This window comes from Falco naumanni, chromosome 5 (assembly GCF_017639655.2).
Source record: "Falco naumanni isolate bFalNau1 chromosome 5, bFalNau1.pat, whole genome shotgun sequence".
Classification (NCBI taxonomy): domain Eukaryota; kingdom Metazoa; phylum Chordata; class Aves; order Falconiformes; family Falconidae; genus Falco; species Falco naumanni.
Window position 1 is genome coordinate 56,706,061 of NC_054058.1, and position 27,083 is coordinate 56,733,143.

Sequence of the window (27,083 nt, forward strand, 5' to 3'; positions counted from 1 at the left end):
TTTATTTTCAGTAATACACATACATTATTGTATACAAAATCAAAATGTGAACAAATGTGTACAAAATTAAAATATTTCTTGTATAAAATTTCCAAATTAAGTAATATTAGAACCTGAAGCCACACAAGAAGAACCAAACTGCCTGCTAGCTACCTATTTCCCTCTACTTCATGTTAAATTGTTTGCATCACTTGGAAAGATAAAACAAGCTGTCAGCATAAATCACAAACATTTTTCACTGTGACAATGTGACTGACACAACAGTATGTCAGTCTCCCAAAACCAGGGAACTAGGAGGAGAGGTAATTAAAATGTCAAAGTCAAGAAAAAAACATTCTTCTGCATTTACTTTCAGAGATCAACTACTCCTAAATCCCTGAGTTTGAAGTGGGGCTGGAGGAGGCCACTGTTTAAGGTGGCTGAGGTTGCTTTTTCTACAGAAGTTGAAATTAACACCAAACACAGATCTTGCCCACAATAAGACAAATGTTCACATCAGTACATCTGACAAACTGCAATACTGTACACATTGAATTCTAACAGTCATGCTGGCCAAAAAAATGTGGATCGTGAACAAACCCTAGCACTTAAGTGTCCTTTTCTCAAACTCCTGTATGTTCCATGCTAGCTTCATTAAGAAATAATTTTTCGGTTAAAAGTACCAGTAAGTAGTAACCTTTTGTTACAGCACTGTGTTGTGCTGACAATTCATAAAGTAACATAAACAAACATAGCACGGATAGCTGGTTAAAATCAAGGGAGGTGTTTGGTGAATGATGGTGTTGCCCCTGAATACTGTCCCAGGTCATACTGCACAGCTGCAGCAGAATACCTTGAAAAGTAACACACAGGTTGCATAAAAAAATAATTATCTCGGTTTCAAGAGGTGCCACTGTAAAAAAAAATAAAACCCCACATGGCTGTTGTGATATAATGAATTAAGACATAACTCTCAGATATAAAGGACCTACATTTTCAACACTGGTTTAAATATTGAAATTTTACATTGGGATGGCAAGTCCCAAGCGTTGGGCCACATTAGTCATAAGTGAAAGGATGCTACATGATATCTACAATGACAATTCTTTGAAATGTACACTACAAACTATAAAAAAATAAATAAATAATTTTACAGAACAGCGTCTGTACAACAGGTGGGAGGTATTATGTCTTGCCCCAGAAATCCTTCCTCTTCTGAGCTCGTTCCAGTATCTGAGATGCAAGAGAGCTAGATGCTGCCGAGCGAGCAGAAATCTGAGACAACCTGTCATCTGTGATGAAAAGCAACAAGGGAAAAAGTAAATACGAAGATTAAATATACATATTAAAACACAGTTGACATTCAGGGCAGGCTTTGAAAGTGCAAATATGTTTATGCCCTCTTTCACAACAGATGCTAAAATAGTACCACAATACACTTTAATTGTATTACTTGGTAACCGATATGCTGGAGAAGAATCTCACTAGAAAGCTACCAGGATGCGAGGTAAGTTTAGGAGAGGTACATGCCCAACTCTTGACAAACTCAAGAATGAGAGAGATCCTTACTGTCACCTGGGAACTGCCCAATTCTCCAAGTCATCTTTACATTTACTCTCCTGTGTCAGAAGACCTCAGAAATTGCTCCTCTGCCACTGAAGTCTGTATGGACTAGACTCTGATAGTAACGTATTCATGAAAGCAACCCACTGTTTCAAGCAAAGCAGACAACCTTAGAATAACGCATGACTAAAATACCAGAACCTATGTTGCCAAAAGAGCCCTTCTATGCCAAACCCGGCTACTGTGTCACAAGCCGAAGAAAACAGGAAGTTTAATACAAAGACAAGAAGAAGCATGCTTTAAAAATGTACTTTTGAAAGGTCTTCCTTTTGAATACAAGGTCCACTTCACACCCAGCAGAACTCTTAAAATTAAGCAGCTTGGACGCTGCTTCTCTGATAAAGCACAACATTATACTTTAGCATCATTATTAAAATGTTGCTACGGCTCTGTCAAGATGCTCTCTATGAAAAATGACCTTAATTACACCCATTCTCCTGCAACGGATTAAAAAGAACGGTATCACTACTTCCCAGTCCTGTCCTCCACCACCAAAAAAATTTCCAAAAAACAAAAAACCAACCAAAAAATTCCACAACTCAATCCTAAGAGGACCTGTACTTTGTCAGTGTTTCAATTAACTTTTCAACAGTATTTCTAAATTCTTAAAATACAGTGATCTAAACAGCCCGTACCCGGCTCATACACTATGCACAATAACTATATTCCCATGTACGAGAAAACTGCTAAATGCACTTCTGCAAACAGACATGTCATTGGAATAACTCCCAGGTTGTATGTACATGAACAAATACGGGCATATGAAATATCTGTAAGTTGGCACATTGCACCTGTTTCTGAAAGCTCATACATCATCTTTTGGCTCGTAAGGGAAAAAAAAGGGGGGAAAAAAACTAAACAGCAATTACAGCACTTAGTCTGTGTGCAGCAACCTTGTGGGAAGCTGCAGACTGCTATAGGATTTTGCATGTTTTATGTAGACACACAGATGCTTGGCTGAGCCATCTGCACAACCCACACATTTTCCAGTCAACTGCAATGAGTAAAATAGAGAATCAGCCAGAATCTTGGTTAAAACCAAGGAGCAAACAAGCACAAGGCGTACAGAAAAAAGCTTTTGGTTGCTCTGGGGTATATCTATAAATAAACTGCAATCAGATACAAGCTTGCTTTGCCCATACTCTAATCTGAACTAAACACAGGTGATTGCAACTAGCACAGCACCACACCAAGCTCAGCCTCATATACCATGCAAAGAAATAATGTATAGCAGATCAAGCTAATGAGGCTACAGTGCTTTTGGTTGACTCACGCTACTGAGTCTATTTTGTCTGCCCACAGAAGGGCCAAGAAGATGCACTGGTGGGCTGTGCACTGGCTGCTCCCCTAGGTTAATTTCACGGTAAACAGAAAAAAAGGCCAAAACAGCAATCAGAATAACAGGATGCCATAAGCACCACTAATGCACTGAGCAGAGGAACAGGTGTGAAAATTAAAGCCAGAGAAATCATTCTATGCTGCATATCTGGTGCTGAAGTCTCACAAGTAAAATCTTTCATTTAAAATTTTTCGATACCTTTTTAAAGTTGCAACAGAAGTTACTGCAGTTGCAACCTCAGCTGTGATCACTTTGCAGTTTGCTTCTGTTGCTATCAACAGAAAGGCTTAAAAAAATGTGTGAGGAAGCAACAATTTTAGGTATGGAACCGAGCAAGCTACAGCAACTAAATTGAGCTACAATTGTCTATTTAATTTTCAACCACATTTAATAATTTATTCATACTAGAAGACACCTTCATATCTACACTTCAGATTACTAGGATGAATATTTTCAATTTTGATGAAATAATGAAGTAGTTATTCATGCAAACACATAAACTAGTATTACTTACTGCATTCAGAAACTTCTCACAATAGTGCAAGAGTTAAAATTAATCTAGGTAATATACACATGATACAATAATACTTTGGGATGAGAAATACCTTGATCATTATAGTTTCTTTCCTGAAGGGGTAACTGGAAAGATCTCATTTTTGGATTGCCAACATTCCCTAAGACAGAAAGTCAAAGGCACAGTTTTGAATCATTTCAAAATAGACAAAGGATAATACTTCATTTTAGCACATTTAAAAATGTTACAACACTATTTCCAAAACGTGAGTTGTATAAGTGGCAAACATACCAAAAACTCCACAAGACTCCTTTAAGTTAAGGTAAAAGAAACTTACTCCACTGTATTCTTCTCAAGGTACATATCTCTGGTAGGTGCTACAAGTTACCTTAGTGAACTGTACTTAAGGTGGAAAGCTAGAACACAGCACTGATTCTAACCTCTTTCCAAGGAAATTCTCTGGATTTCACCATCCTACCTAACCTGAGAGCTACTTGTTCCATTCTAGAATGGAAATGCTACTTTAGTTTAGCTAATCTTCATAGTAAAAGGACCAAGAACTGTGGGACCTTAAGCAGCTACAAAAAGTCTTTCTGGAAGGGGGACTTCAGCACATAAACTTTATTTTGACAACAGGGTGAAGGGTGCTTTTCTTTATCAAATTTATGTCCCCAGTACCCTAAACATTGTTTAAAATCTTTGAAATGCTCCAGCGCAATTTCCTCCTCAGCCAAGAAATGGCTTTTTTCAATATCCAATAAACCTTTTATATATGCCTTTTTTGTTTGCATATCCTGCAGAAACATTTAAGGAGCTTATCTCTCAGAAATCCAGAACTCCTGCAAGAAAACATGACACTATAAAGGTCCCCAGTTACATACCACTGTTGGTAATTGCAGCTGGAAACGCATCCAGTTGTAGCCTAAAGATTAAAAATTACAACTGTCCATGCTAAACCAAATTACTCTCATAATGAGTAAGTACTTCTTGAAACTAGGAAGCCAAAATTAGACAACAGACAATTAGAATACAACATCAGTGAAAGGCGAAACTAAGGTGGAGAGTTGTGCACAGTTCCTCAGCAAGACTAAACATATAGTAGGAAAGCTTTTGTTTACAAACAACACATTCTTTGTAGAGTCTGTAAGGCAGCAAGCTCAGCACTCTCTTGTCCTGAACACTGCACAGTAGACATTTCCATCCTGCAGCACTCTATCACAGCCAATTAATACACAAAACCCACCATTATGCTGGAATTCTGGATCCTTGAGAGTCCCTTGAATACGACGAGAGGGACTCCAGTAAGGCATAGAGCAGCTTTTGGCTGTCTTCAGCACAGGAGATGTAGGTGAATGCTCTTGATGGGCTGCAGCAAGAGGAACTTGCTCATCAGTAACACTGTTAGGAGACCACTGATGCTGCCTAAGTGGCAGAGGATCCATAGTTCCCAGCCCAGCAGGTGGAGAGGTAAGGAGTGAAGCAGCTTTCACTTCCACACCAGGCTAAAACACAATAGAAAAAGGGGGGAAAAAAAGGAGAAAAAAATCCCAAACAAACAAACAACAAAAAAAACCCAACCACAAAACCCCAACATCTCATATACAGCCTTCCAGTACAGATCCCTACATATGCACCAAATGTTGGCCTTACACTGTTACACTTCTCATGAAGGTACTGGAAGAATAAGTATTTCAAGCTTGTGAGACAACTTAAAGAAAATGTATTCCTAATAACGTATTTAACGCGGTCTGAAAGCAATCCAGTCAGGTCAAACCAAAGGCATATTTTCTTCACAGCAAAAAACTGTGTTTGTGTATTTTAAACCTACATAACCAACTTCTCATGCAATTGTGTCTCCTTCTATTACGGAACTTAAGTACAGAAGACATACGCAGTGAAATGCTAGCTGTGTTTGTAGAACGCAGACTAAGTGCAACTTGACGAAAAAAAAAAAAAATCACAATTTTGAGAGGAAGACAGTTAAACAACTCCTGTATGTTTCTATCTTCCTTTTAGTAACTATGCAAGCTGCAAAGTAAAAGAAGCACAAAAGTAAGGAGAATGAAACTATTATGGCACATTCACCTATCTTGTACATAGGCAGCCAACCTCTCCTTGAATTTCTTCCAAGTCAAGGAATCTGGAGCTGTGCCCAGTGTCTGGATCTGTGTCAGTGGCAAGCTACAGGAACATTAATGGGGAAATGAACAACTCCTGATGGTAACTTCTCTACTTTTTTTTTTTTAAACAGATCCTGTGCATTTAGCAGAAAAAACCAAACTGGAGCTCACTCCAAAATTCTCAACTTCTTGCTTAACACTACAAAAAAAATTATTTATTCAGACATCAGCCTTTTATAGTCACAGATGCTGAGAATTTTAGAATAGTAAATGGCAACTCAATAAAACAATTTATTAAATAGATTATTCATAATTACTTAAAAAGCACATTCCTAATTGCATAATGGTAAATCTCTTTTCTGACTCACCCGGAAGGACCTTCTTTTTGAAGCTTCTCTTGCACCTTGCTTAGCTGAAGAAGGCTCTGTATCTAAACCTTGTGTTCTCCACTGTGAAGATGAAGACTTGCATCTTGGAGGAGATACTAGAACTGCACCTCCTATTGTAGTGGAGAAGATGAAAAATGCTTTATTACCTTAAATAACCTAATAAATCAATTCATACATGTCCTTTTTTTTAGTTAGTTCTTGAAATACTGCTTTGCATTTAAAAGTCTTTTTACCAACGGCTGGGGTAGTGAGATCATGATGAGTCCTCTGAGCTCCACCAAGTGCTCTCAGCTTTGGAGTAGGAAGCCTGCCGCCTGTCCTCGAGGATACAGAAGAAGAATCTGACACAGCTGCAGAAGAATTCAATACTAAGGCATTCTCACTGGGAAAAAAAAAAAAAAGAGAGAGAAATAACTAAAAGATTAGCTAAGGACTCAGGTTCTTGCATTCATGCATTTAAGTTTCTAATACATTCCTACAATGAAGCCTAAGGCAAGACAGTGCCATAAAACACTAACAGCCTGTAGCTAAAACATATGTTTGCAATGGGGAGTCCTGGATTCCAGCCCCTGAGCCTCTAAAACACAGTTTCTGTATTTTATTTTTTTTAATGTAACTGGATAAAATACATAAACAGTCTCAATGTGCAAATTCAGGCTCCCTCTGTCCCAATAAACTTTGAATGTATTGCTGCACATTAGCAGAAACTCAACAGGAGGGCTGGAAAGAGTACTCAACCAGAAAAACTTTGAACCCGGTGGCCACCTTAGAGGTGGGAATCTGAGTTTGATTCTTTTCAGTCAATGTAGTAGAACTGAAACGAAGTATCCCACGTTTATGTAATCGCTCTAGCTCCCAGGTTATTAAACACATCAGCACTACCACTTCTGTCTTCTTCCTCCAGGTGCATTTCAAAAGCAGGTGGTTGCATATCCACACTGTGCAAGGAACCTGATCCTATCAGTGCACGCTAGACAAGCTCTTAGGACATGTAGGCAAAGAATGCCTCATTTCTAGCTCTCAAGCGGGCACAGGTAACGCGCAGGTGTTCAGCTGCTCTGCACGGCCAAGTCCAGAGCATATCTCAGCACACACACGACCACACTGCAGGATAAAGGAAAATCTTCAATGTCAATCAGAGACTCAGAGACACACCTATGAACTAGATAATCTCTAGAATTAGAAAGAAACTTAGAAACGTTTTCAGGATGATGGTTGTGAAAGCCTGAATTTAATTTCTGTATGAGTCTAGCACCTCGGTCTTTTCTTTGCCTGGGTTTTACATACAGAATATTATCGCCAAAGGAGACAATTAAAATTCCTTACCTTTAATTTGTCCTGAAACACCAAAGATAAAACCCAGTAAGGAATACAAAATGCTTAGGTAGTACGGTGACAAGGGGCAAAGTTATTCAGATTTAAATATCGACCAAACTAAAATATTGTTCTACTGAAAAAAAGTATGCAAAATTTGCACAGTAAAATGCCAGAGACTTCTGTAATTAGATATAAGATGGGTCCTTCCACAGTCAAATACAGTGCTATGTACTGTACTATGCACATATTGAATTGACCTCTTATTATTTCTGTATACTGTTCCACCATCTTCTCACCTGTGCTCAGTAACATAATCACCTGCAACTACTGGATGCTAGTTATTTTTTTTCCCCAAGCCCTTTATCTTTTCCCATGAATATTTAAGAAAAACAGATGCTTAAGTACAATATTAGCATGCATCCTATCCTTTCAGTCCTATCAACACTACACTTTCAATTTGAAGCAAATGGTAAGCTTTAATTTTCACTACACTTGGCTGCTGTGTAATGAACAGTCTGTTCTGAGAGGCCCATACTACAAATTTTATAGTTTTGGGAAAAAAAACCATCAGCATTGTTCATGCTTCTACATACTTCCATCTTGCAAGTTAGAAATCCAGTATTCCTAATGATAGATCCATTTTCATCAAGCAGCTCAGTGTCTTGAACCTTCTCATTCCTTAACATACTATTAAAAACAAAAGTAATGTCACACCAACTTATACTCTCTTAAATAAATCTCATTTAAAACCAAAAACGAGTTAACCTACAAATTGTTGAGATGTTAGAGGAAAAAATTACATATATACACCACAAAAAAGTTCAGCTTTACCCTTCAATTTTCTTATCTTCACTGGCATCCTTATTCTTCTCTTCTAACTGCTGAGCCACGACTGCAGTCTGTTCATCTTGGTTTTCTTCCTTTTCTGTTGATTGTTGATTCTCCCTTTCTTCAGTACCTTCTTGTTCACTCCAAACTAAACGCCTTTTGACAGGAACAGTTAAAGCATCTGACACGTCCTTCTTCTCAGTGCTGTCCTGGTGTGGCTGTTCTTGGGAGTCAGGTTGCTGCAGAGTTCTGGGGCTTGGTGCAGTCTCTTTTTCAGAAATTCTAGGTAAGAAAGAAAGCAGTGTTCCATACTATTGACTTCCACAATACGTATGTGTCTATGTAGAATACATTCATCCAGTTCAGTCCTTTGCCAAAAGTACAGCTCAGATATGAAAAAGTGGTATAGTAGACATGATGAATGGTTAAATTTACACTGAAGTTTTACCTGACGTTTAAGCACAACCCATTTTCAAACTAGTCTATGAAAATTCTTTCTGGATTACCATTTCCAAAAATGCAATGTAAAATTAGGGCTCTTCTTCCAATTTAAACAAGTTAGATTATCAGAAGTGCTCAAAAAATAACTAGTTCCGTGCATAGGGACTGCCTGACGGCACAATTCTGAAAGCCAAGCAGTTTGAAACTACTCTTTAGTTTCTTAACTTAACACTTAAAACTCTCAGCTGCTCCCAGAAATCTGCATAAATTAGCCCAGTGCACAGAAATGAGATCAGTAAGAGGATCTGTTTAACATCTTCCAGTGGTGTTTAACATCTTTGTCAACAACACAGACATTGGGATTGAGTGTGCCCTCAGCAAGCTTGCCAACGACACCAAGCTGTGTGGTGTGGTCGGCACGCTGGAGGGAAGGGATGCCATCCAGAGGGACCTTGACAGGCTTGAGAGGTGGGCCTGTGAGAACTTAATGAAGTTCAGCCAGGCCAAGTGCAAGGTCCTGCATGTGGGTCAGGGCAACTCCAAGCCCAAATATAGGCTGGGCAGAGAATGGATTGAGAACAGCCCTGAGGAGAAAGGCTAGGGGGATGCTAGTGTATGAGAAGCTCAGCATGAGCTAGCAACATACACTTGCATCCCAGAAAGCCAACTGTATCCTGGGCTGCATCACAAGAACCACAAGCAGCAGGTCAAGGGAGGTGACACTGCCCCTCTACTCCACTCTCATGAGACCCCACCTGGAGTACTGTGTTCAGCTGTGGGGCCCCCAACATAATAAGGGCATGGATCTGATGAAGTGAGTCCAGAGGAGGACTACAAACATGATCAGAGGGCTGAAGCACCTCTCCTATGAAGACAGGATGAGAGCATTGGGGTTGCTGAGCCTGGGGAACAGCAGCTTTCCAGTACCTAAGAGGGTTACAAGAAAGCTGGAGAGGGACTTTTTACAAGGGCATGTAGTGATAGGGCAAGGGGTAATGGCTCTAAGCTGTAAGAGGATAGATTTAGATTAGATATTAGAAAGAAATTCTTTACTGTGAGGGTGGCAAGACACTGGAACAGGTTGCCCAGAGAAGTTGTGACTGCCCCATCCCTGGAAGTGTTCAAGGTCGGGTTGGATGGAGCTTTGAGCAACCTGGTCCAGTAGAGAAGGTGTCCCTGCCCATGGCAGATGACCTAGGTGATCTTTAAGGTTCCTTTCATTCCAAACAATTACATGATTCTATGATCTGTATTTCACAGATAAAAAAATCAAACCAGTAAACCAAAAAATTTACACCATACTTAATATCACACATTGTAGTGTAATAAATAATGTTTTCCATCACGTCATCCACTAACCCTTATTAGAGCTACAGTCATGCACATGGGTAGATCTCTCTCACACACAGAAGACTACTGTGTGTACGCAGTCTAAGTGGACTACAAAGAGAGGCACTCAGGGTGCTGTTTTTAAATCACATCTCAGAGAAGACAAATTGCTTTTATTTTCCTCCTTGCTTCAGCAATAGCAGCCTGTACATTTTACTAAAATACTAATTCTGAATTTTCCTAGCAAGGGATTTAACATCTGCCAATTCTGATGGCCTTCATAGAAAGGAGAAAATGGATGTACACCATTCCAGTTCCTAAGTCTTCATCTCAGAACTAAATGGTGTCTGAGACTTGACCACAAGATTAATTAATCTGCACAAGAGCATTAATAACATCTGAGTACACAAAACATATTTCCTTATCATTCCAGTGGAAAGAAGAGTTATTACTTCAGTATGACTCAAGTGTGAAATTCCTCCAGACTTGATGAGACTAAGGTTGCCACATTAAATATGCACTTGTAGACAATTATAAAGGAGTAACTTTTTCTTCCAGAAGACTGAACTTTGCCTCATTTTCAATTTGAGTACACATCAACTGATGTATCTGTGAAAAGGCAAATGCCCTCATCTGTTCTGCAGAATTTACATATCATAGAACTGTACAAAAATCTAGGTTGGAAGGGTCCTTGAAAGACCATTTGGTCCAACTTTCTATGGGGAAAGGGAGCCTAGATGAGACGGATCAAGCACCCTGTCCAATTCCATCTTGAATAAAGTCAAACATCCAAAATCTCACAACTATGCTAAGTCTATATTCAGCATTTTACTCTGTTTCAAAGCTGAAGAATAATAGGCAGGAACGACAACCTTACCCAGCAAGATCTAGTGCTCTGATGTTGTGGCTGATGCCTTCTTCTGAACTGGAATTTGAGGACACATCCCAAAGACTGTTATTATCGGACAGGATCTGATTAAGATGATATCGGGAGAAGTGTGTTCCCTCTACTCGTTGCCTGTAAGCCTTTGCTCTTTCTCGAAGCTCTCTCACCTACACATCAAAGTTTCATGAGTTGCATGTCTGTTTAAAGTTCACTAATAGGCTATTATAAAGTATTTGCATTAGCTAATGGCAGCTAGAGAAGAAAGGCAAGTTACTCACAAAATAGGGCCACCCACAGCACAAACACTGCATGCTGCAGTAAATGCAACATAAGGAAAGCAAAAATAACAGAAGTATGTATTTAGTAAGCCTGTTTGAGCCACGAAGACAAAGCAAGACTGTCAATTATTCATTCAATTAGCACAAAAAGTTATGCAACAACTATGAGTAAGTTTAGTGCTGGATTCTAATTTTTCCATCAGCAGACAAGTGCTCCGAACACTGAAACAGGAACTTAAATGCAACCAACCTCCATATACCACATGGAATTTAGGGTGTTTTGAGATGCCTAAAAAGAGGAATACAGAATTATTTTTAAATTTCTTATTTGTCTTTCAACACTGTATTGTTATTATCACCCTTGTAACTTTATTACAGTCTAAGTGAGAAATTAAATACTAAAAATCTGTCAACATAGCTCTATGCTGCCTCCCTAAGATTCAGTTTAATAGCTGTAAAACAAGTATCAGCACTGGTATTTCACCAGTTCTTGCCAAGCTTGAGGAAACTGATTTAGATTTCTATGCATTAGCACTCAAAAGTACATTCACCACTAATTTATGATTATTTCAAGTCAACAGGTCTATGTGCATGTGTAATACTGAGTTTGCAAACTGTGAACACTGCAACTGTCTCTAGCTATATTAAACTTAACAAGGAGCTAATGATAACATGAAAACTCTTGATGCGACTGTAAGACATAATAAAAAACTCATTCTTTCTAGGCTACCAGTAACTGTAATAATGATACAAAACTGTTCAGATGTCAGGTTTAGTCTTAAAATAATAAAAGTGATGAGCCCTCTCTTTAGAGTTTATACTGCTGATTACACACTATCATTTTCATGGTTAAAACTATTTAAACACTCACACCATTTGTGTCCTCCACCCAAACACAACTAAAGTGCAGGAAGAAAAAGCAACAACAAAATTTTATGGTTTAAGTTATTCAAAATAACTTTGTGATATTGTCTGAATTCTGGCTTACTAAAAAATGGTTCACAGGATAAAAGTATTTTGTCAAAGAGCAGGAAACAAATACTGACATTTCCCCATTTCCCCTAGCACATTTACATAGCTTTTCTTATTTGGCCTTCTTTCATTACAGACTTTGCATCATTCTTCCTGTAACGAACAGAGTTAGCGGGCCAAATTCTGCTAAACCCACTAAAACTAACTGGATGCAGCAGATGGAAACCCACTAAGCCCACACCAGCTAACATCCCACGATTTGACCCACAAAACTTCCAAAGAAAAGCCCATTAAAAATAGATGCTTCTCATTTTAAGAGGACAGTTTAAAGTTTGAGGTGCAAGTGATTTACTGGGTTATTCACTTCAAGAAGAATGAAAAATTAATTACGATAGACACAACAGAAGGAATAAAAATCCAGAGCAACAGGACACTGCAGGGGGAGGAAGAATACCATGTTTCCAGTAAATTGTGAAGAAGTACAAAGGACAACTGTCTCCTTCAGTGACTCAGCGGGCAGTATTATCTCAGCAGGACACAGGCCCCGGAGAGTCCTACTGTGATTATGTATTGTCTGCATTAATTTTTCAAAAGCATAATTCAAAGAGATTTTTTCATTCAACTGCTGAAAAAAAAATAATATATTGTAGAGTAGCAGTCCAGGAATAATTGCTACAGCTAAGGTCATACCAGGATTCTATTACGGTGTTCACCTGTTTGGGCTCAGAACTACAGACCCAAAGTTACCCATGTGTGGTCGCAACTGAGGGGGGAAACCAGACTGAATCAGTCAGAGCTTATCATCTAATCACTTAGACTAAGTGAGAGATGCTCTGCAGGCACCTTTGGCAGGGGTGAGTCTCCACAACCCCCCAGATGTAGAGGTTAGATACAGGTTTGAAGAACATTTCATGTCTGTGCATTAGTACAGGAACCAGCATCAAGTCATGTAGAAACCAAAAGGACTGTTGGGCAGCCTATACTGTGAATGGCCAAAGTACTTTTGTTGCTTTACAATAAAACCAATGCACTTAACCTGCTGTTAACATATCTCTCAAATGGCTAGATTCTTTCTTATATCTCAACTGTGAATGAAATACTTTATTCAGTCCTGCTATTTTAGCCATGCTGGATCCTATCGTGTGGTTCTTAAAACAAAAAAGTTGATGGATGCTACAAGAAAAACAAGTTTGGCCAAGAATCAGGTCTATCACAATTTTTATTCTTGTATTATCAGAGGTTTTAAGAATTAACCTTGTTTTTCTTCCAACCTGTCTTGAAGACTGGAAAATTCCAAGCTTTAACCCTGTTCTCTGCTTTTACAACACCCACAAGAAGCTTCTTAAGAATTATAACCCTCAGTGATACATATGGAAATACTAACAAGACAACAGCAAATTTTAAAATGCCATATAGAAAAAATCCTACACAGGAACACATTTACACAAGCTAAATGTTAATTCTTTGCCCACTAGCAAAACTAGTTTGATATGTTGTACTGGTCTTGGCTGGGATAGAGTTAAATTTCTTCATAGTAACTCCTATGTTGCTATGTTTTGGATTTGTGCTGAAAACAAGAGTTCATAACAAAGGGATATTTTAGTTACTGCTGAGCAATGCTTACACAGCATCAAGGCCTTTTCTGCTTCTCAGACTGCCCTGCCAATGAGCAGGCTGGGGGTGCACAAGACACTGGAAGGGGACAGCTGGGACAACTGACCCCAACTGACCAAAGGGATATTCCATACCATATGACATCACACCCTGCAAGAAAAGCTGAGGGAAGAAGGAAGAAGGAGGAGACATTTGGAGTTGCAGTGTTTGTCTTCCCAAGTAACCATTACACACGATGGTACCCCACTTTCTGGGAGGTGGCTGAACGCCTGCCTGCCCATGGGAAGTAGCGAGTGAATTCTGTGTTTTGCTTTGTTCATGCACACGGCTTTTGCTTTACCTATTAAACTGTCTTTATCCCAACCCACAAGTTTTCTCACTTTTACCTTCCCAGTTCTATCCTCTATCCCACTGCAGGGGAGTGAACAACTGGCTGTGTGGGGCTCAGCTGCGTGCTGGGGTTAAACCACCACACATGCTCACAGGCATGGGGTTTGAAGTCTAACAGAGACGGGAGAAATTCACGTAATTCCAATTATAAAAGGCTCTTCTACATGAACTCATACTAGGATCTAATGTAAGCATGCATACATAAAAACATGTACGTAATCACAAATGTGTAATTAAGCACATTTGTCATCAATAAATATTTGTTATTATAAAAATTAGTTTGGTTCCTCCAGCTACTCCTTCATTTAGAAGGCCACAAAAATCCTGATAATTCTTTTTCTAATTCTTCATGTCTACTGCCAAGTGACTTCTTTCTATTGGTTCTCATCCATTCTAATTAAATGGTGCACATACGTACTTCCAACATCTCTGAAACACAACCTCTAAAGGATCCTGCCTGGTAAAACAGAACATTCATCCTCCACTTGCAGTCTCCTCATTCCTTCCCTCGACTGTACTGCAGTGACTCCTCCCGGCAGCTGTGCCGCAAACACAACGTACTCCAAGGCAACACATCCCTTTCCCTTCACTTGCCTACCAGTTAGCTGCTCTTGAAGCTGAGCACTGCTCCTGTTTTGAATGTAACTGATGCAACATTCAATCTTACATGAAAGTCTTACATGCCATTAAAATGACATAATATTCTACAGAAGCATTCTGTATACCACTTAGGCTGAATGCAATAATTCAGAATATTCTACAGCCTTAGTTACGGTAAATCTAATGCATGTATCAATACATATCAAAAATAAAAATATTGCTTGTTTTTAGTCCTCTAATATCCTCTTGAGGCTGTTTGCACAGAACTGATTACCTCATGCACGCATATACAAAATTTGATTACAAATCAGTGAATGCTACGATATACTTTAAACTCCAAGACCTATTTCTCATTATTTTGTATGTATTCAATACATACCTCTTTTTGCCTAAAAATAAAATTACTTGCTAGGTTAAGTCCAGTGAGAAAACACAGAACTGAACGCTACCACAATACTACTGCAGTTCTCAGAGAACTTTATTTTAAAATCTCAAAGAGCAACACCCTAGAGCCATTTGCTCCACAGTTCCACCTTCCACATCAGCTTGGTCCCAAGTGATGAGGAAACTCACATTTCAGCAGCACACAGTGGCAGTGCAGAGATAAACCCATCTGGACTGTTGCATTGTGGCAAGATATCACTGCCCTGGTGGAGAACCTTGTGAAGGTATGTCACGCACATGCTCATGCACCCAAGAGCTGGGCCACTGAAGAACATCAAAGCAATCAGCAGACAGATCAGGCTGCCGAGATTGATGTGGTTCAAGCAGATCTCAGGCCATCAAAGAGAAGATGCAACACAGATGGGTGGACTTGACCATGGAAACTACTGCACAGGTTATCCATGAATTTGAAACATGCACTGCAATTAAGCAAGCCAAGCGTTTAAAGCCTCTCTGGTATGGAGAACGATGGCCAAAATATAAACGTGGGGAGACCTGGCAGATCAACTATTATCACACTCCCACAAACCCATCAAGGCACGTGCCATGTGCTAACGGTAGAAGCAACCATCAGATAGATAGAAACATACCCTGTGCCCCATATCACTGCCTGGAACACGATCCTGGGCCTTGAAAAGTGAGTCTTAAGGTGACATGGCACCCCAGAAAGAATTGAGTCAGACAACCAGGCTCATTTCCAAAACAACCTCATAGATACCTGGGCCAAAGAGCATGGCAACGAGTGGGTGTATCTCACCCTCAATCATGCACCAGTCTCCAGGAAAATCCAACAATACAACAGACCGCTAAAGACTACACTGAAAGCAATGGGTGGTGGGACCTTCAAACATCAGAACACACATTCAGCAAAAGCCACCTGGTTAGTCACAGCTAGAGGATCTGCCAACCGAGCTGGCCCTGCCCAATCAAAGCTTGTACATACTGTGTAAGGGAAACAAAACTCCTCCCTCACTTTGGATGTCACATTAATATACTCTTTAAGTCACATCATCTCTAATTTTTTTTTGCTATATAGTATACTGACTTGTCAGGACCTAATTGTCTTTGTATACTCATGTTTGGGAGCTTAGTCATGAGCATTACAGTCTCAAAACTGTATCTTATAAACACCACAATTCAAAGATTTTGCATCTATAAATCAAAATACAAATCATACTCAGGTTTCAGATTTTTTAAGAATACTCACCTGGTTGGGAACTTTACTCCTAATACGATACCAAGCTCCATCTTTGTAGAAATACTGGGCTGGAGACAAAAATTTTGACCTATATTCAGTGTTCATCTTCCTAAGAAATCAGGAATGAGAGAGGGAAAAAAAAAAAAAAAAGACGGAAAAAGTAAAGCTTGCTATCCAGAATACTCTTTAAAAGAGTTATATCAACAATCTTAAGTAGATTTGCATTTAAATGCCAGGGTTGAGATGTGAAAGACATGCTTTGAAACACAATTCATCCATACCAACACAACTAGGAAAGCTGTGAAAAGGCTCAGAGCTAGTGGCTCTTCCCGTAGTTACTCCTGCTGGTTTTTCCTCACAACCCTTCTGCCAGAAGCTTTTGCCCTGACAGCCGTATCAGCAGATCATAACACACGCATCAGTCTCAATTACTTCAGGCAAAGCACAGCACCTTGGTTTAAGTCACTGATGAAGGTGCATTTAAGTTAAAATGCCTGGTTTGGCACTAACGTATCCAAGCCCTTTCTTTCTATGAACTTCACTCTAGAGGCACTCTGCATATCAGAGCAGAGGGGGTATGTGTGTAAACTCTTGGGGCTAGAAACACCTGACTACCAGAACAATGATCAGTATAATTCATGTAGGTCCTACTGGCTTTGATCTTCAAAAGGCCTCAGCACTTGAAAAGATGGATTCTTTTTCCCTACTGCCACACACAGAAAAATTAACATCATCTAACCTATAGCAGGCAATAAACAATACTTCAAGTCCTTAATCACTGAACTGTGGATTTATCAGCTTAAATCTGAACAGGTTTTTGTTTTTAATCTTGCTTCAGAACACTACTAACTTTATTTTAATATATTCAGCATTGGGTGAAAAATCTCTCTTTTTCAGTTCTTCTTCTGAAACAGATCATGAAAGCCTGAAGTCAAAGAATAAAATGCACCTTGTAAAAAGAAAAATACCAAGGCAAAAAAACCCCATTATATTCAAGATGTATTTCCATATGTGCTGTTCTTTGAAACTGACAATTTCCTTCAGTTTTGATTGCAAAATTAATGGATTAGCTCAAAAAACACATCACTGCCATGCCTTGATCCCAGTCATTCTGCTGCAAAAGCAGGTCATGCAATACAGCTTGCATACAAAGTGACAGTCCTGTCTGCATATTGAGAACCTGCACATTTTGCCAGTTACCTGCCCAGTGACTGTTTTAGAAAACTTTGCCTTGTGCTACCACACTGAAGGCGTAAAGGCAGAAATTTGCCCTTAAATGAAAAAAGTCATAGCAAATGATCAAGAATTTTACACACTGCTCACTGCAAAACTGACTACAATCTACTATATCAAAGAGCAATGAAAACCAGAGTTAAAGGTTTTGCCTACATTATAGCCACTCACTTTTCCAAAAAAGCAGTTTTATTTCATAGAATTCCAGGTGATCATTTTGTAATTATCTCCTGATATCCAACAGCATTCAGACCTAGGTAAGTCTCCTCTCCCATCTTTAATCTAATGCCTTAACACTGCCAGAAAGTCATGCAAGTGAAAGCAATCACTGGGACATACAGTAAGCACAAAGACAGCAGAGATGGATTAATTTGTGCATTTTAAAACCTACATCCACTCTGGGCTTTTATTTCTCTTGGTATATCTCAGATATGTAGAAAATGGAAACGAGTTCAGTTCCTGCAACGTAGGTGTGTGGCAGAAGAAAAAAGATACTTTGGTAGTGCTCAGTAACATACAATTTCATTTTATTTCTGTGCTTGTCAGATTACCCTAAATGGGACAGATTTCTTTCCTCCCCCTTACGTCACGTGTTTGCTTTTGTTACTCTGGGACAGGTGGTGGTACAGACTAGAAAAAACATACATGAAGTACAATCACCAGAGTTTTAAGGTGTGACAAACAAGCACAGGAGAGCAGTTTCAAAGCTGACTACAACGTCCAAAGCACTCACTGAAGTAGCAGCACTACACCAGTGTAATTTCATGCACGTTAAATTTATTAGTAATATTATTATTGCATCAGAAGACTCAACTGAACGAGTGTGGTTATAAAGCTTCCACTCCCACTGCCCCAAAAAGGGGATGGAAATTAACACCATCTTTAGATGTACCCACAGGAAGCTCAATCCCAGTGCTGCAAGGGGGCATTTGCTCCTGCAGCTAGCTGTAGTATGGTGTTGTTAAAATCCATCATCCATAATTCTAAACATCAGGCTGCCATATACCTATTCACTAAGCTAATTTTTCCTATTTTATACATACCCACGACTTGCATGTACAGAGAAGGGCTTTGGATTGGTAAGTTGCTTATTTTTTTGTTTAGGATGTTTCTGTTCTGATTTCCCTTGTTTTGCTGCATCTTCTGCTGGCTTTTGAAATGGTTCTTCCCTCTTATTCTAAGGCAAAGATAATTTTAAAAATAACACATTAATTAACAATCTGAAAACCCTCATATTCCTTTTGACATCAAGTTTTCACAAAAAGATTATTTTTAGTGTTAGCTGTTTTGCATATTTAATACAAACAAGAGTATTACGTTGCTTTGTTAATACGAAAATAAATTCGCGAAATGCCAAAGCTAAGGTTCCGAGTACAACATTCAGCCAGTTTGACAATGCATTTTGTATGCTTTATAAAATGAATTTAACACAAAACACAGAAATAAAATGATAGCTGTGCATTCTAACCTGGTGTAAGATTTAACATGTATATTTCTGGAATTTGTAATAAAAAAACCACAACCTCTTAGCTTTATACTCAAGAAATATAAACCCATTTATAATAAACCAAAAGGCAACTTTTTCATTTGCTGCCATTCTGGTTAATAAAGGGTCAGACTGACTCCTTCGGTTTTCACATCAAAGATATTTTTTTTCCTGCTTATTTTATCCTCTTGGAAATCTCAAGCATAATTTCTGATTCAGGTACAGATCTTCACACATAATGTTCAAATTCAAGAAGAAGAAAAAAATAAAAATAAAAAAAAAAAGCCCACCAAAATCCCCCAAAACATTTTCAAATTATTAATCACAGAAGAGACACCAGTAGAAACAAAAAGGTTTTGACACTTTCACCAAAATTCCCTTCTCATGCCTTCTCTTCCTTCATTTTGTTAGCTCTCTTGGGAAAACATAACCTGAATTTCCAGTATTACAAAGAAATGCTTCCTGAAAGCTTCATGCCTTTCAAGCTTTCTTCACATCTGCTAAAAGAGACAAAAGGGACATAAAATTCCTCATTCCCAGATGAGATTTATGAGTTGTAAATGATCAAGTCTCTAAGCCAACAATTGTCTTTAAGAGCCTCAGAAGTACCAACGGTTTAAACTGAGCTACAGGCAGTCCACATTAAGTATGCATTTTGCTCAGCAATGGGCAATGACAATGGCTCTTTCTGTTTATCAGGGAACAGAAATGGGTACTGAAGAGACTTGTATGTGGTCCTTCTACCTGAAGGATGGTTAACTAACCTGCAGAAATTTAGACAACACTACACTTGGCAACTTGCTACAAACATAGACATTCATATGTCCACCTTGCAAAACAGGTTAGCTGTCATGCAGTCTAAATTGCTCTCACCTGGTTTTAGAAGGTCTCAGTCTGAAACAATTCCATTTTCATTAAATGTATCTGGTAAAGCGGCCGTAACAATGTTTCCTAAAAGTCCACTTAAGTTTGTCCAAGCCAACAGAAAGGCAAGGAAATGCAAGGCCTCAGCCAAATTACTTTCACAAAAGACATTTTAATGTTCTGAACTGAGTAACAGCCCATGTAGGCTACACAATGCCCTGTTACAGCCCTGTGCTAAATACAGTTACTTACCTTGCAACTTATCAAGGCAAAGGGAAATTAATTGTAACCCTGCCTCCATGTTTCTTCAAATTACTACTGACTGAAAATCAGTTCCAATTGTGGCATCTTCCATTCACCAAAGTATTTTTTTTTAATTCACACTATGTCTGATTTATGAGATCCAAAAAGTTCGAGACCTCCCACTCAGCCCTCCTGCATACCAAGAGACTACACTGGTACCAAAGAGACCATAAATCCAAGATTTATATTTTAGAAACTATCCTAATGACTAAAACCAGTATTTCGATTTTCAATTTAAAAAAAAAAAGAAAAGAAAAAAGATAAAACAAACCACTTGAAAACTCATAAATTAAGGTGACAGGAAAAACACACTTAAAATGTCATTGTACACCGAACAAATGCACTACAGAAACTACAGAACCCGCTAAAGAAACCCCTAAGAGCAAACAGAGCTGTACAGTGTTGTTTTGTCTTTTATACTAAACCACTACTGAGTCCAGTCCATTAGCAACAGCTCTAAAATGTAACTAAAAAATTTCAGAATAAACCCACCCCCACATTACAGAAAAGAACCATCAGAATTATAGAAGTATACTAATGTCTTTTTTTTTTTTTTTTTTTAGGGAAATATTTACTTGTTCACAAACTGGAAATTCTTTCTCTTCTGAACCATCTCTGTCTTGTGGACCTTTAACAGGAGAAGACTCTTTGAAATTCCTCTCATATGCAGTTTCAGAAGCAATTGCAGGAGATTTAGACAGAGGCATGGATTTACTTGTGTTGCAAATAACCTTAGGGGGAAAGAAAACAAAAAAGTAAGAGTGTGATTTGCTTAACTTAAGGCTAAATTTTCAAAACCAGTTAAACAATTCATGCAAACACACTCACATATGAGCAGAGAGATGGCCATGCGTACAAATACAGCACATGCAGACTAATTTAAGTTCTAGGACAAACTGAAGAGAAACTTAATCTGATAAAAATACATTTAAAAGTGACCGTGTCAGACACCATTAAACCTGTGGTCAAATGCTGTTTTTACTATAGTTCACTAACAGAGGTTTTGTTTATTTGGTAAGACAGTTCACCTTCAGAGTTGTATGTAGGATCATATTTTTTAAAACATATGCCATGAGTCCTCAGTACATGTCCAGTCCATAAGTAACAGACAACTGTTCTGTGTTTTAGAACTGGATGCTTAGGGCTCGGGTAATTTGAGCCATCCACTATTTTCGAATCAATATTGTATCACAAATCAAGGTAGAGAATTTGCCCAATACATGGTCAGGTATCATCTCCTCATGGGGGTGCCCAATTAAAACATCATGCCATATGTCACAAGCATACATTTTCCCCAGCTTTGCTGTGACAGTTTAGGTCTGACTTATAACCTACCTTGGATACTTTCACAGAATCTCTTCAAGGGAAAGGTATTATCATTATTCAGTATTCAGGTATATTCTCCATCACATCAAGAGCAATGAAAAGAGTATCAGTTGTTTAAGATGTATAATTTTTATCACTAAATTCTCATCTTAAGTTTAGAACCTGCAAACATTCATATATATTTAAATTTTTGCAAAGTTCTATTTATCTAAGGATTTGTAGTCCCTACAGACTTATTCTTATGGCTTCTTATTCTGTATAAGCTGTGAAAAGAAGTTTGCTATTTTAGATTCCACAGTCTTTCTTCTGAAATAGCACAAATGTTCACAAGCATCAATAATGAAATTATCAAACTGATTTCTAATAGAATCAAATGGAATTCTCTACGAAATTTTCCATAAGGTGACTTTCTGGCACCTCCCTCTTCCTCAGATGGTCCTTTGGCTTCTATACTATTGTCATGCATTTCACTGAGTTTTCCTTGGATAAGGGACTGCTGGGAAACAGGTATCTCACAGTAAGTCCAACAGAAAAAGACAGGATAGTGATTGATCCTACTTATCAATATTTATTGCCTCTGCAAGCCATTACAGAACAAATCTGCTACCTGTGGGTAAAAACAGAAAGTGCACCATCTGTAGCAATCCCATTAATGTATATGCTCCTAGTGAAGAAATAGAAGGCAAAACAAGAGCAAAGTGCCCATTTTATACTGAAGAATGACCAAAAGATGGACTGTCTCTCCTAAGTCCTGACCCCAGTAACAATGAACTGAAAACACATCCTTGTGGTCTAATTAGAAATAACAGCATTTCCAATCCTAGAAAATCCTAACACTCGTAAGACGTATTAAAATGCCACAGGAGGATCTTTGAATCAGAAGCCTCTACCTATAAACACAAGCAGTCCTCATGACAGAAAAAACACTACAGAGAGGCACTTTAGGGCTTAGAAGCGTACGTGCACAGAGATGGAGACTGAGAGTAAGAAACTGTGGTAACCCATAAAAGACCATGAGAATAAATAGCGAAACCTGAATGATTTCAGTGCCAAGATATGTTATTACAATACAGAACACCTGAACATTCCTCTGCTGATTAGCTATATACTACGTAACATAAAAATGATAAAAATGAAGGGTAATGTTGAGTAGGATCTCAGTCCCTAAGGTAAATTAACGCAAACAGAAGAAAACAGTCCTGTTAGAAAGGACAGAATACAACCAGGCGTAAGCAGAACAAGTAATTAGACCTGACTACAACAAAGAATCACAGGGAAACAAGTCTAATACTTCCGTGTATTGGGAGGAAAACCAAAAATAATAATCATGTAACAACATTCAAGTTTGTCATTCCCCCATTAAAAGAGCAAGCAAGGAAATCCTGGAAGACAAGCAACTTTGCTGATATATAAAAGAAAATATTTACTTTTTGGATTCTTTAAAGTTACCTCTTCAGCCGCAAGTATTGGTGACTTTTCATGAGGGCTCTTCCAAACAAACTGGCTTTGATATTCAGAATTTCTGGGGAAAGTATTTAAATAAATATTCATGCCTGCTTTCCTCTGAAGGACTCTGTGAAGCTGACAACATAAAAAATAAAAAACAAAAAACAACACCAATTGTTCCCTTTCCTAGAATGTTTTGCAAGTCAGGTATCTTTCGATGCATGCTTTTAAACCATTGGTTTAGTTTTTGGTTGTATGAATTACATGAATGTAAAGCACATTTTCTCATTACAGCCAACAACCCCAAAAAGTCTGTCACTATTGGCTAAATCCTTGTTTAACTGAAATCAGTAGTGATGGCACATGAAGGGCAAATTCCTATTGACCTAAGTGGAACTAAAATCTGGTCTCAAAAGTACTGTTCTCCCAACAGCAAAGCTGCAATGTAGAATATCAAAATACAGAACTAAGACAGAGTTACACAACACAGGCTGGTGTATGTGCATTAAATTACTGTGAATCATCAGATTAGTAATTTTTATACTGGTCAATTAAAAAAAAAAAAAAACCAACAACCAGAAAAAAACCCAAATCTTCCCTTACCCCATTACCCATTTTTTCTAATTCCTTTTTTGGAGATGAAAATGCTTCATTTTGATTTGGTGGAGCTGCAGAAGGTGATCTCTTCATGTTGTTTTCTGCAAGGGCAAAAGCTGTTTCACCTCTACAATCTACTGAATGTGACTGAACTTTTGGGGGGAGTCTGGGTCCTTCTGGTGTTTCAATTTTTTCCTGATTCACAGCACTGTTATTGTCATCTGTGTGACCCTCTGCAGTCTTAACAGCTTCAGCTTCAAGTGGGTCATTCAAATCACAATCTGCTGTCCATTCAAAGAACTTCGAAATCTGTGGATTGTGGTAAGGTACCCTTCTCTTGGAAATGAATTTTGGTTCCCTCGCAATTCCTGAAAAAGACACATTAGGTTTAACAAAAACATTCTATTGAACACATAGTACCGCAAGAATAAACTGGAAGTTTATCATACAACTGATTACTAGAAAAAACTATTTTAGGATCTGAACAATGACAGCCTATGAATTATGGGCATGTCTATGAAATTCTGCCTTCCTTCCTACCTGCAAATGCCTTTTCTTTCCACTAAAGAGGGATGGGAACATGGCGCTCCAGGCCCATGTTGGATAAAACCTTAGAAAGCAAATATGGCCCCAGGACAATCTTTTGCAGCTTGATTCTGGGAGCTGAACAACAACAACATTAACAGCCAATGAAAAGAATGCAGTTGACAGAATAACCAATCTGCAGCAGTAAGAGTATGCCACAAATACTTCTCATTACACATGGACAACACAACTTGTTGAACAGGTTCTCACCAATTGCAATAGGACACTGACAGATCCCTATCCATCTAATACAACTGTGATTTAAAAACATCTCAGCTGGTGACTTTTTACAGTACAAACAAAAAAACAATTCAAAAATTGTAAAAAGACTGTGTAACAAAACTAGGTATCAGGTTATTTTAAAGAACTGCTGGCCTTCGCACATGCACATGAAAATAACATTACCTCACCATTTTAAGAAAAGCATTGAGTAACTGAGCACATTTAGAGCAGGAAATCATAATCCAACTGCAAACCGCTCAACTGCAACAGAAAAATAAGTGAAGACCCCTAACTGGCTGAAAGAAACAGTTTCTTAGGAGAGAGAAAAACCTCCATCTCATGAAAATGCAATGTAGAAAGAGAGAACAACCTACAGTGAAAGGTATACAGAATGTCTGGATGCCCAACCACACATACAGGTGGTAGGAAATAATTCCAGCAGAAAAACACTGGAAAAGCAGCAGGAAGGAACTCAGAGCACCTGCTGCTGTTAACTTTTTGTAGTGATGTTCCAAGTCATTCTCAAAACTGCCAACTATGTGTTTCAACAGGAAGCACCTTAAGTGAACCATCAATAAAAGCCTGCAAGTCCTGTGAGGTGACAAGAGTGACACTTGAAGACATAGCTCGTTAAATGGCCAGAAGAGGTGGGAGTGAAAATGAATGCAAAGATGCACCAAGCCTGACAAAAACATCACTACAATGTGAGGAGGAAAAATTGCCGTACTGCTAACTCATGACTTTATTGCAAGTTTTGTAAAATTTGCAGTTTTGTTTGACTAAAAAAGAAGCATGGATTACAATTTTACAAAGAAGTTAGTGGTTGGATGCTTGGGTGTTTCAGAATTCGAGGACATTATACTCTTAAATACAGGCATCCATACGCAGACCAATGTGCTAGGGAAAGCAAGGTTAAAGAAATATGTATTTTGCAGTAATGGAAGAAAGCAGTAATATATATAAAGCATAGTGTTTAGCAAGAAAAAAATATTTATTAAAATGTCTAGCAACTCAACTAAAAACAAGCCCTACTCCCAGTAGTCAGTTCTTAATTACTAGGCTGTAATTTAGAAGAGTTATCACATTGTAGGCATGAATATACTGGACTCCGACTGCGTAGTGCCGCTGCACTGAACTGCACTCTCTCGTTAATCTGTCTTGTTCCACTACAATAATTCCTACTTTTTACCGCTCCTTTTCAGAGCACTGCTGTTGTTGTCACTCTCCACCCTACTCCTATGCCTCAACTCCCTACGGGTCGTTCAATCCAGATGCTACCTCCTTTGTCTTTTGCTTCCAGTCCCCACATTCTCCTGCCATAATGCCCGCAAGCCCTAACTCCTAGACTACAGCACAAGTTTTTTCCTTTAGTGCTCATCTTTTTCAGTTAGTTGTTCCTGTTAAGTCTTCACAAGAATTTTACTTTGTATAAGATTTTGCCCAAAGTTAGTCTCTTAAATATGGAATTTCACTCACTGTTTCCATGCACTACAGGTAATGTACGGGTTAACACAGCATCTGCGCTTCACCTTTGGGACTCAAGTTAGGCCGCACCTGGGCAGCAACCACGTATTTTTTCAGGTTTTACTAACACTAAAAGCACTAATATGCAAAGAAAGCTTCAGCGTAGCCAGAAAGAATACGGCACTCAAAAACATATCCTAAATCAGGGGTCCTCAAACTTTTTAACCAGGGGGCCGGCGCAGATGCAGTGGCAGGCAGTCACCTGCGGCTGCTTGGTTCCCCCCCCAACCCCCGGCGGGGGGGTCTGTAAATACCGGGGGCTGGACTGAGGACCCTGGGGGGCCGTATCTGGCCCGCGGGCCGTAGTTTGAGGACCCCTGTAAATGATGACCAGGAATGTACTTTTAACTGCGTGAAGCGCACGAACTGCAGGCACCAAGGAGCCACCTTGGTCACCGACCCCCGCCGGGCCCAGGCTCGCCCCGACCCCAGCCGGCTCGGGCTGCGCTTACCGAACTGATCCGACCGCAGTCCGGCCCACAGGGACTTCTGCTGCTGGGAAGGGCTACAAAACTCTGGGCTTTTCCATTTGAAGCTTCTCTTATATTCACTGAGCCCCTGCAGCAGAGAAGTACCGAGAAGTACGCAAAAGGCCTGTCTGTATCTCTGAGTAAAGTTTCGGGAACAAACACAGCCCGATCCCTCCCGAACCCCCGCGACTGAACTCGTTCCGTCTGTACTGGGCAGCGCGCCTCGGGGCAAGGATCTCCCCCTTCCCGCCTCGCCGGTGGCACCCCCGGCACGGCTGCACCCCCTCCTCCTGCCGGCTGCGGGGCGCCGCCGGGCCCGCCGCCCCCCAGGCCCGGAACACGCCCGCCCGGGCAGCGCACGGCCCGCCCCCCGCCGCGGCCCGGCAGCCCCACGCCGCCTCACCCTGAAGCGCACGGGCATGGCGGGGCTCGGGCTGCCGTGCCGCGGCCGTCAACACCGCCGTTCCCTGGCAAAGCCGCCGGGCTGGCCCGCCCCGTCTCCCCGGGCGCCTGCGCGGGGACCGCCCAGCGGGGGCGGGGAGTGCCGCGGCCCGGCCACATCCCCCCGCCACATCCCCCCGCGGCGCTGCCCTCGGGGGCCATGTTGGCCGGGCGCGGCCGCTGCCCGCCCTCACAGCGAAGCCCTCCGGGGCCCTGCGGGTCGGGGCCGGCCGCCGCCCGCCCTCACAGCGCTGCCCTCGGGGGCCATGTTGGCCGGGCGCGGCCGCCGCGTTATCCACGTTAAAAGCCTTTTCCCCGACCTGTG

The 27,083-nt window shown here is 39.9% G+C and overlaps 1 protein-coding gene across 4 annotated transcripts; it reads right to left on the minus strand.

Annotated features, from left to right (window-relative positions):
- Window positions 1-26,822, minus strand: MDM1 (Mdm1 nuclear protein). Of its 4 annotated transcripts, XM_040595533.1 has the most exons (15): window positions 26,721-26,822; window positions 26,300-26,405; window positions 23,523-23,884; window positions 22,923-23,054; window positions 20,723-20,878; window positions 18,538-18,671; window positions 16,271-16,370; window positions 11,294-11,332; window positions 10,757-10,932; window positions 8,113-8,391; window positions 6,198-6,346; window positions 5,944-6,074; window positions 4,699-4,957; window positions 3,547-3,615; window positions 1-1,271 (listed from the first exon to the last, which is right to left on the minus strand). In XM_040595533.1, exons 1-15 carry the CDS (start codon window positions 26,736-26,738, stop codon window positions 1,165-1,167), a joined length of 2,217 nt encoding a protein of 738 aa, XP_040451467.1. In that variant the 5' UTR covers window positions 26,739-26,822; the 3' UTR covers window positions 1-1,164. The 4 variants fall into 4 exon arrangements, with proteins under 4 accessions (XP_040451467.1, XP_040451470.1, XP_040451468.1 ...); XM_040595536.1 differs by lacking the exon at window positions 26,300-26,405 and having other exon boundaries at window positions 26,721-26,807; XM_040595534.1 differs by lacking the exon at window positions 11,294-11,332 and having other exon boundaries at window positions 26,721-26,753.
- Between the last annotated feature and the right edge of the window lie 261 nt (window positions 26,823-27,083).

Excerpts from the sequence above, each read along its gene's own strand:
- MDM1 (XM_040595533.1), bottom strand. Across the intron at positions 20,879-22,922 it reads CAATACTTGCGGCTGAAGAG|GTTATTTGCAACACAAGTAA; the intron begins GTAACTTTAAAG and ends TTTCCCCCTAAG. Across the intron at positions 16,371-18,537 it reads TCTGTACATGCAAGTCGTGG|GAAGATGAACACTGAATATA; the intron begins GTATGTATAAAA and ends CTGATTTCTTAG.